Source organism: Lepisma saccharinum, chromosome 3 (genome assembly GCF_977018435.1).
Source record: "Lepisma saccharinum chromosome 3, izLepSacc3.1, whole genome shotgun sequence".
NCBI lineage: Eukaryota > Metazoa > Arthropoda > Insecta > Zygentoma > Lepismatidae > Lepisma > Lepisma saccharinum.
This window is the reverse complement of record NC_139231.1, coordinates 50,512,389-50,523,718: the sequence shown is the minus strand read 5'-3', so window position 1 is coordinate 50,523,718 and position 11,330 is coordinate 50,512,389. Positions and strand designations below refer to the sequence as shown.

The following is an 11,330-nucleotide window of genomic DNA, read 5'->3' as shown; positions in this document are numbered from 1 at the left end:
AAGAATAGTGAGAATTGCACCAAGTTGATATTTTCTAGATGCTCACAATATTACCTTCCTGATAGGGCAAAATCAAATCAATTCTTGCATTGCCTTATAATACAGTGCTTAGAGCTTGATCTCAACATTGTGCCCGGTTTAGTCTTGGAGCCTCTACAGAGGATAATAGTACAACATTCACAGAGCAGATTCATCACTTGTATCTAGAACAAGAAAAGTGAGAATTGCACCTAAGCTATGTTTTATAATGTTAATTGCACCAAATAGATATTTTCTAGATGCTATTACAATATTACCTTCCTGATAATACAGTGCTCAGAGCTGGATCTCAACATTGTGCCCTGTTCAGTTTTGGAGCCTCTACAGAGGATAAGAGTACAATATTTACAGAGCATGTAAATATTAAAACATCCATCACTTGTATCTAGAACAAGAATAGAGAGAATTGCACCAAGTAGATATTTTCTAGATGCTGTCACAATATTACCTTCCTGATAGGGCAAGAACAAATCAATTCTTGCATTGCCTTATAATACAGTACTTCTCAACATTGTGCCCGGTTCAGTTTTGGAGCCTCTACAGAGGATAAGAGTACAATATTCACAGAGCATGTAAATATCAAAACATCCATCACTTGTATAGAACAAGAATAGTGAGAATTGCACATAGTAGATATTTTCTAGATGCTGTCACAATATTACCTTCCTGATAGGGCAAGAACAAATCAATTCTTGCATTGCCTTATAATACAATACTTCTCAACATTGTGCCCGATTTAATCTTGGAGCCTCTACAGAAGATAAGAATACAACATTCACAGCGCAAATTCATCACTTGTATATAGAACAAGAATAATGAGAATTGCAGCAAATTTATATTTTCTAGATGCTGTCACAATATTACCTTCCTGATAATACAGTGCTCAGAGCTGGATCTCAACATTGTGCCCGGTTTAATCTTGGAACCTCTACAGAAAATAAGAGTACAACATTCACAATTCATCACTTGTATCGAGAACAAGAATAGTGAGAATTGCACCAAGTAGATATTTTCTAGATGCTGTTACAATATTACCTTCCTGATAATACAATGCTCAGAGCTTGATCTCAATATTGTGCCCGGTTCAATCTTGGAACCTCTACAGAGGAAAAGAGTACAATATTTACAGAGCAGATTCATCACTTGTATCGAGAACAAGAATAGTGAGAATTGCACCTAAGCTATGTTTTATAATGTTAATTGCACCAAGTAGATATTTTCTAGATGCTGTTACAATATTACCTTCCTGATAATACAGTGCTTCTCAACATTGTGCCCGGTTCAGTCTTGGAGCCTCTACATAGGATAAGAATACAATATTTACAAAACAGATTCATCACTTATATCGAGAACAAGAATAGTGAGAATTGCACCTAAGCTATGTTTTATAATATTAATTGCACCAAATAGATATTTTCTAGATGCTATTACAATATTACCTTCCTGATAATACAGTGCTTCTCAACATTGTGCCCGATTCAATCTTGGAACCTCTACAGAAGATAAGAGTACAATATTTACAGAGCATATAAATATCAAAACATCCATCACTTGTATCTAAAACAAGAATAGTGAGAATTGCACCAAGTAGATATTTTCTAGATGCTGTCACAATATTACCTTCCTGATAGGGCAAGAACAAATCAATTCTTGCATTGCCTTATAATACAGTACTTCTCAACATTGTGCCCGGTTCAGTTTTGGAGCCTCTACAGAGGATAAGAGTACAATATTCACAGAGCAGATTCATCACTTGTATCGAGAACAAGAATAGTGAGAATTGCACCTAAGCTATGTTTTATAATATTAATTGCACCAAGTAGATATTTTCTAGATGCTATTACAATATTACCTTCCTGATAGGGCAAGAACAAATCAATTCTTGCATTGCCTTATAATACAGTACTTCTCAACATTGTGCCCGGTTTAGTCTTGGAGCCTCTACAGAGGATAAGAGTACAATATTTACAGAGCATGTAAATATCAAAACATTCATCACTTGTATCTAGAACAAGAATAGTGAGAATTGCACCAAGTTGATATTTTCTAGATGCTGTCACAATATTACCTTCCTGATAATACAGTGCTCAGAGCTTGATCTCAACATTGTGCCCGGTTTAGTCTTGGAGCCTCTACAGAGGATAAGAGTACAACATTCACAGAGCATATTCATCACTTATATCGAGAACAAGAATAATAAGAATTGCACCTAAACTATATTTTATAATGTTAATTGCACCAAATAAATATTTTATAAATGCTATTACAATATTACCTTCCTGATAATACAATGCTTCTCAACATTATACCCCTGTGTATTATACTTGAAAATATTCTTGTGCTCAGAAACAACAAGCTGGGAATTATTGTGATGGAACAAAAATCCCTTTATATGATCCCGGTGAAGGAACATAATTGATTTCTCAGATTCTATTCCCGCCCAGAATTGAGGTGTTACATGCACTGTTCTTCCCGTGACCACATTCTCAAAACCTGCCTCTCTTAATATATCAAGAGCCCTGGTGTAGGGTCTCAGGAACATGCCTGTTGTTGTATTGAAGATGTCATAAACATATACTTTAAATCCCTCGGACAGGGAAAATATGTTCTTCTTCAACCCCACCTCCACACCATAAACAATAATTGTGTCCCCATCATTGGCATTGACAACACTGAACAAGTTGGGAATTTTAGGGCAAATGTCTAGGGCATCAGTGAAGCCCTGCACTGTGTTGGATTTTTTGTTGTATAGAAAATGTATATGGTTCCCATCCATGCTGTCAGTCATGACCTATTCATCCTCAACATTTATATGATGTTCATACTCATCCCTGCTCAATATTTTTGGATATTTGAATTTGCTGTCCATATACATTGTGAATATGTACAAGTGTCTAAATATGCAAGTGTAAATATTATTACTTACAAATCATCTCACAATTTGACCCTGTGAAAAACATGTTCATGTAATTCCTGACCTCGTGCATTGCAACCTCAACAACACATGAGGTTCTGTGGCAATGCTCTTGTTTCTGTTGCCCCGGGACTCACATAATTTATAAACCACTGGGATTTGTATTTGAACATGTTTTCATGGAATTTAAAATCCAATACAACAGGCTGGGCGGTATTATGACAGAACACAAATCCTTTTATTTGATTCAGGTGTGGGAACAGGATTGATTTTGCAGATTCTATGCTCTCCCAGAATTTTTTATCAGGGTGCACACCTTTTCCCCTGACAACATGATTGAACCCTGCTTCTTCCAATAGGTTGAGAGTCTTGGTGTAGGGTCTCAGGAACAGCCCTGTTGTTGCATTGCAAATGTCATAGACATAAACCTGTGAACCTTCTGGAATGTAAGATTTGATGCTGGGCCCTATCACCTCGCCATGTACAACAATTATGTCTCCCAGACCGGCATTGATAAGTTTGAACAATTTCTGCTTTGCAGGGTGGTTTGTTTCTGCATAATTGTCCGGGTTGGTTGCAATATTGTATTTTTTCCTGCTGCAAATCACATGGGGTGATCCCTGCTCATACACAAGGCCTATGTGGGACCCATCCAGGTTATCAGTCATGACCCATTCATCTGTTGTATTTACAGGACACACATATTTTTCACGGTTCAATATTTTTGGGTAGTTGAATTTTGTTGTTGCCATCAATTCAGATATTACAGACAGAATATAATTGTATTCTAAACACACCTCTATAATATAGGACAAGCTGCAATGATCTGGGTGTATGAGATGTTTTATTGATTTTATGTTCCTGTATTTTTCAGGCTCTCTTGTCGGAAAACATGCAATTTACACTTGCAGCAAATATTTATTTACCTTGATTGCTGTCTCTGCTGAAATAATCAGGGCTGCCTGCTGCGGATTGAATCCCAACTGCCAAATTCCTGTGCCTGAAATCACACTGAGAGGCTGGACAAAACTCTCCCACAATTGCATATATCATGCAAATTATTCTGCCCCAGTGCCTGAACAATACAATCATAAGTGCAATCTCTAAATTTTTGCCTTATAAAATACATGAGAAGCTCATTCAAATATATATAGTTGGAATTTGATACAAACTCTGGATTGAAATCTTCACCACTGTACAAATTCCCATTATCAGTTGTAACAAATTCAATATTAGATATCCTGTTAATAATTTTATTTGAATATTTATAATGTCTCCAATTTGAACTCTGAGATGCAATCATGCATATCCTATATTCTAAACAATTGCTATGAGCATTGTTGATCCAATAATTGTCAAACAATTTCAACCTTAAATTATAATGGCACCTGTCTGTATAAAAATTAACAAAAAATCCAATAATTCTCTTGTACTTGTTGTATACACGCCTCTCAAACTCACTGATATAGTTGAGATATAGGCATTGGAAAGGCTTGTTACTGGCAAGCACCCACTGCATTTCAGTTTCATTCTGTACAGCAAACAGGTCATACTCGGACAGGCCCAAGAATCTAAGCTTTAAATCATCAACAAGTGACTTAGATTTTATGTATTTTGAAATACATCTTCCCTCAAAAAATCCTGTGTCAAGATTATCCATGCAATTAGATATGATACACACTGCCTTCTATAAATTAATTGCTTGCTGCTGCTGCTGCCTTGTATTCCTCAGAAACTGCTTATGTGCTCAAAACTTGTTGTACCTGTTAAACAAAAATAAATATTAGAATTTTGTTATGTTTATTATATAAAATTTCTTGGGGTTCAAATCAAAATTCTATGCTTAATAAAAAAATATCAGTTGGGTTCAGCAGTGTATTTTGTATATTTAGTATGTGTGTGTGTGTATGTGTGTTAATATTTTTTGGCTTTGGTATTTATATAAAATTTCTTGGGGTTCAAATCAAAATTCTATATTTAATAAACCTATGACAGGTTGTCAAAAATTCTGTCTATTAAATCAAATAAATTTGTAATTCAATTTATATAAATTTGCAATATTTTTGTGTTTAAAAAAATATGATCAGCACTGCAACAACACACCCTCACTTTTTAACAACTCTCACAATACTGGCTGATATGCAATGCAAAATCTCTTTATATACCCTAAGCACGGACCGCATTGAAAACATCTGAAACAATAAGCCAATCAGAATTTAACACATCATCACATTATGTCATAAGCAACCAATCAGAAAACAACACGTGTCTAATGCATAATATTGGGTAATAATTTGTTGCAAAACATAATGCAACAGAAAAAAAGCAGAAATAGGCCACAAGTGGACCGGAAGTAAATATATGTGTGTGTGTGTGTGTGTGGGTGGGTGTGGGTGGGTGTAGGTGTGTATGTGGGTGGGTGTGGGTGGGTGTAGGTGTGTATGTGGGTGGGTGTGGGTGGGTGTGGGTGTATGTGTGTGTGGGTGTATGTGTGTGTGTGGGTGGGTGTGGGTGTATGTGTGTGTGTGTGTGTGTGTGTGTGTGTGGGTGGGTGTGGGTGTGGGTGTGGGTGGGTGTAGGTGTGTATGTGGGTGGGTGTGGGTGGGTGTGGGTGTATGTGTGTGTGGGTGTATGTGTGTGTGTGTGTGTGTGGGTGGGTGTGGGTGTATGTGTGTGTGTGGGTGTGTGTGTATGTGTGTGTGGGTGTATGTGTGTGTGTGGGTGGGTGTGGGTGGGTGTGGGTGTATGTGTGTGTGTGTGTGTGTGTGTGTGTGTGTGTGGGTGGGTGTGGGTGGGTGTGGGTGTGGGTGGGTGTAGGTGTGTATGTGGGTGGGTGTGGGTGGGTGTGGGTGTATGTGTGTGTGGGTGTATGTGTGTGTGTGTGTGGGTGGGTGTGGGTGTATGTGTGTGTGTGTGTGTGTGTGTGTGTGTGGGTGGGTGGGTGTGGGTGTGTGTGGGTGGGCGTGGGTGGGTGTGGGTGTATGTGTGTGTGGGTATATGTGTGTGTGGGTGTATGTGTTTGTGGGTGTGTGTGTGTTAATACGGTTGGCCTAGTTTTAGGTGTGGGCAAAAAAAAAATCAAAAGGGGCATATTTTTGACAGGATTATGGACAACAATCTCACAGAAGTGCCTTTTATAAGTGTAGGCAAATCAATCTGAGAGGGGTCATCATTTCACAGGAACTTCCCGAGGGCATTTTTACAAAAATCTTGGATTAGACAGGGTTCCACACTTGAGCAAAAAGCTCATATGGGCATGTTGAGCAAGTTTTAAGTGTAGGCAAATCTGCTTGAGGGGGGTTCATACTTTCTCAGGAAATATTTGAGGGCATTTTTACAAAAATCTTGGATTAGGCAGGGTTCCACACTTGAGCAAAAAGCTCATATGGGCATGTTGAGCTTGTTTTAAGTGTAGCCAAATCTGCCTGAGGGGGGTTCATACTTTCTCGCACTGGTTATACAGTCAATACAACTACTATTATACAATAGCCATATAACTTATGATAAGGTGAAGTTCCCCTTGCACATTGCACCATGCCATGAAAACACGTGGGGAATGTGGAGGTACACATTCTCGATCTCGGTCATTTTTTGAGGTGATGTGACGCTCCGATGCCTTCTTACCCTGAGTTATTTGAAGCTGGGTGAACTCCAGTGCCGCTTTATGCAGGAACTAGGCTGAAAAAATATCTGACCTTACTTCACCTACCCCAGTAATCGAACCCGGTTTTCCTGGACGGCTAACAGACGACTGGGACACCGAGGCTTCTCTTTTAAAAAAAAATTCACCTGTATTGCTTATGTCTTAGCTAGTAAAGAATCTTTATGTGTACTTTTTTTTTCATTGCTTTGTCATCTTTCGGGTTTGATCACACCTGTTCAAGTTTGGATTGGTCTCTAAAAATTCCATTGGCGGACTTCAATACACAACCTTTGGAACATAGAACCGTAACATTAACCACTCACCTACAGATTTTACTGGTGGAAAGTGATTTTAACGAATTTTATAAGCTGCTTCGAATGTTTCATCACTCACCCACAACGGGATGATTGGGTGCCAAAACTGGGGGATAAGGACAGATTACTTTCTCTTGGAAGACAAGGTTTAGCACTAGAAGGCCATTCTGCGGGGGCAAAAAGTGGCAAAAAAAAGTTGGCGGCAACTGCCCACCACGCCCCCTAATCGCCGACACTGATTATGGGTACTTATTTCTTCTCTCTCTTTCTCTTTCAGATAGGTTTGATTCATTAAGTTGGTGTTTTAAGTCCACTTTATGCACAATAAGGCTAATTGGTACTGAACCTACAGTTTAAAGTGGGATCCGAACCACTATGTGCCTCCACCGGGTATCGAACCCGGGACCCTTTGATTACAAGACTACCACTGCTGCCATCGGGGAGGCCCCACTCTTTCAGATAGAGTCTATGCTTGTTTCCTAGACTTGTATAAGTGTTTACCTTTTGCCACCCTCGGAAATCCTTCTGGCACTCTTTGTCTAGACCAGTGGTTCTCAACCTTCGTGAATCTGCAGTCCAGTAAATTCGTGTTTTGATAGTCGATTCCCCGATCTCAACAATTTCACTCGTAATTAGCTTTCTGATTTTTTAACTATGTATATATACGTTAATTAACATGTACCCTTAAAATGTAATATTAATAAATAAATTATGGCATAATCATAGAAAGTATTAGTTTAATTATATGTAGGCCGCGGCTCGAAGGTTGAGAGACGCTGGTCTAGACAAAAACATCCAGAAAAAGATAGCAACATAAACAGAAACGTTCGCAGGATATAGAGATCATTAAGGCAAACAACTTTGTTTAATAAGGTTTTTCTGTATGATGCTTTGTTTTGACGCTACGGCCCTTCAGGAAACATAATTTTAACTTGAATGTATGCAACCACGCTGAACAAGTTCACTGTCTCACTTGTAATTATGACAAACAAAATATGAATTTGGAGTGGGGGTGGTATGATTACGCCTCACTGTTCGATGTTAATTTTTGTTTTCATATTTGAGTTTTTGTTCTCAACGGCACGATCAACCGTGCATTTCGTTACTGGGCATGTAGTATTATCACGGACACTTATGGGTTGTAACGATTCCATTGAAAGTTAGTTATTGTTACAACCCAGAAATGTTCATAACTGTACATATCAACCACAGAATAAATGCATTGTCACTTTAAACAAGTTGCGGCCCGGTATAATTGACGTCATGACCCGGTACCGTAATCGCGATTTTCTCCATGAATACTAAACTCTACATTGTCATATCACCCAGTTTATTGTATAGTCACCGACAATAAAAATGGGACACCTAGATCCTGAAATACTTGCTAGCCTGCAAGGCGTTGTGTATGTTGCCTAACTCTACGGCGGCGATAGAAGTTGTCATTGAAAATTTGCTGTGGTGTCAGATTGTTATTGCCGATTTCTGCACATAGTAGATTTTTAACAAATTGTTACTCTCTATAATATATGTCATCATTACTCAGCATTTGAATCCGAATTCATTATACAAAATTTAATATTTGTGGCATTTCCTGTTTACTAGATAGCCAAGTCGATATAACTGTTTTACTTAAATTATTTTTATAGATATTTTACACTCCTTGTATATTGGTCACTTTCATGAGACGTTTGTCGATTTTGGATTCTCATTGACAAAACGAACTTTTTCCCAACTTACAAAGGTCCTCCTCGATGGCGTAGTGGTAACGTTCTCAAATTGTAATCAAGTGGTTCCGGTTCGATACGCGGACTTAAAATAAACAGAAACTTAGCCAACTCTGCTAATATACTGCTTTACTTACTTGCCAAGATCAAGTACATAGAATATTGTTATGCATTTCTTGTTAATGAACGTGGTACGTCGATACTGTCACTTGCATAATAGGTAGATACGCTGGTAGGTATTGCACTGGTGACGTTTGAAAGACTGAAGCACTGCTTTCTTTAGGAACAAGTTTACATTTGAAATCCAAATGGAAATATTTGGTTTCAAAACATGACAATTATATTGGCTGTTGCCAGGGTAACTAACCCTCGGTTAACTTGCGCCCTGGACAAAATACATTGTTATCCTGTGTATTGTAGCCTTTATTGAAGACACTTGGCCTAATATAAGATCCGAGTAGATTGTTGCCAGCAATATAGAAATAGTTGGTATTTCGATTTTTATTGATTAATTTCATTAAAAAGAAAATAGTAAGAATTATAAAGCAAAGTGTATTTTTTATGCATGGGTGTGTGTGTTCTCGAGTCACGACACCGAGATTTCTGGGTTATATTCTTGATCAGGGATATGTTTATGTGGGCGTCCCTTCATCAATCTGGACTGATTGTAGCTGATATACACATATACATTAGGTAAAGTTACACCTGCATATTGCATAGGCTTAGGAAAGCACGTAGGAGGGGGGGGGGGATGTGGAGGTAGGACCCGGCATATAGACAAACCAAGTGAGAGCCAAGGAGCAGAAATACGAGCAAATGTTTTGCGTGGCGTGATTTTCTCAAGAAATACATGGAAGGCACAAAGGCACAAATAAACTCATTCATAGGCACAGGCTAAGAAGGTGAATCACCTTGTGTTCAGATGGAACGAAAATATTGTGATAACAAAACAGTTGTGAGTTGGATGATTAGCGTACAGGCATGAATCGTTTGGTGCGGAATGTTTGAAGATAACTTTCCCCTGAGTATCGCTTTTTGAATTATCGGTTGAGAATGTTACTTTGGCTTTCAACAGTATAGGAACTGTAAATGGGGCCAGTGGGTCCCTAAACCACGTTGTGGTAGTCTGGACATGTATTCCTTAGCCTACTTACGCACAGACAAGCAAATGCATCAAATTTAAAATGCACTTCAATGCATTCGTTGATATATCCACGTGTTGATTTCTTAGTTATTGATTGACCAAATCTTTTGATCCGGTGTATTTGAATTCACCAAAAAAAATTGAAGCGATAAGATGAATCCGGAGATGCAATCGAATGAATTTTTGTACCTGAATTAAAATTTAATGCATTTTTTTGCATTTCTGCGTTCATTGCGTCAGCGTCGTTAATTCATATGACTGGTTTATTTTCCATATATTTCTTGTTAAACTTATTAATACACTATTAATATTAATCTTGTTAATTTGTTGTTAAAGATCTGAGAAAAGTTTGCTCTCAAAAGAACAAGTTGAAAGTAACTAACATGCAATATATTATTCATTAATAGCATTTTTTTCCTGCATTAAAAGAAGACATTGTTATAAACATGAGCAAGGACTAATTATATTTTAAGACTTAAAAATTCCTTAGCATTGCTTGGTTTTAGCATTACAAAATATTTGACACATTTTATTGATTGCTTGATTTGGTGTTTTAAGTGCACTTTATGCACAGTAAGGCTAATCAAACCTGGACCTACAGTTTAAAGTGGAATCCGAACCACTATGAGCCTCCACCGGGAATCGAACCCGGGACCCCTTGATTACAAGGCGACGGCGCTACCACTACACCATATTTCCCCCCTTTTTTTTTTTAAAAAAAAGGAATACCCCTATTCGGTGGTATCCCCCGCCATTTACACTTCTTCTCAACATTCGTACATATCAGTTTTTCTCTTTATTCTCGGTATTCCCGGGACCCCTGGCTTCGTAGCGCGCTATGCTAACCACTCTTTTTATTATTATTATTATTATTATTATTATTATTATTATTTTTATTATAAAGGAAAGTCCCTAAGCGGAAGCTTCCCCCATCACACTTCATTTACTCATATCATTTCACTCAAATTTCTCTTTCAGGACAGACAATCACAAACATCCATGTCCGAGCCGGGATTCGAACCCGGGACCCCCGGCGTAGTAGCGCGATGTGCTAACCGCTCCGCCACGGGGCCGACACCACTCCGCCACGGAGGCCGACACCATCGAGAGGCCCTGACACATTTTATTGAATCGAGTATATATTATTTTAAAACCTGCTGCATTTTAGTGCATATTCAATGTTTGATGCATTTAGATGCTAACTTGAGGCTGCAGCTTCATGCACTTTTACGCGTTATTTAATGGGTTAACTTTTCTGTACGTAGGAATTTCTGTAGGAAGTGGTAACTAATTCAAACTCCTTCTCTACCACACTTCAAGACTATGCCGAAGTTTGAAATAATAATTACAACAAACCAACAAGCTGTTTTTTCAGTTTTTTAAAAATATTGCAATGTTTACGTATATTTCCCTGCTGTCCCTTCGTTTCTACAGATTAGTTGAAGTACCTGTACTCTAATCAAAACATTATTTTCCTTTACATTGCGTCGATTTTCTTCCCCTTTAGATAAATCGCAACGATAAGGATGAATGATAATTAGATGAAATTTAT

At 38.1% G+C, this 11,330-nt stretch overlaps 1 protein-coding gene across 1 annotated transcript in view; it reads right to left on the bottom strand.

Moving 5' to 3' along the window:
* LOC145985533 (synaptic vesicle glycoprotein 2B) overlaps positions 1 to 3,621 on the bottom strand; it is a 58,844-nt gene extending 55,223 nt beyond the window's left edge. Inside the window, exon 1 of the mRNA XM_083119603.1 lies at positions 3,270 to 3,621. Within this exon, the coding sequence (XP_082975729.1) occupies positions 3,270 to 3,621 (352 nt within the window). The remainder of the gene's footprint in view (positions 1 to 3,269) is intronic.
* Positions 3,622 to 11,330: the final 7,709 nt, after the last annotated feature.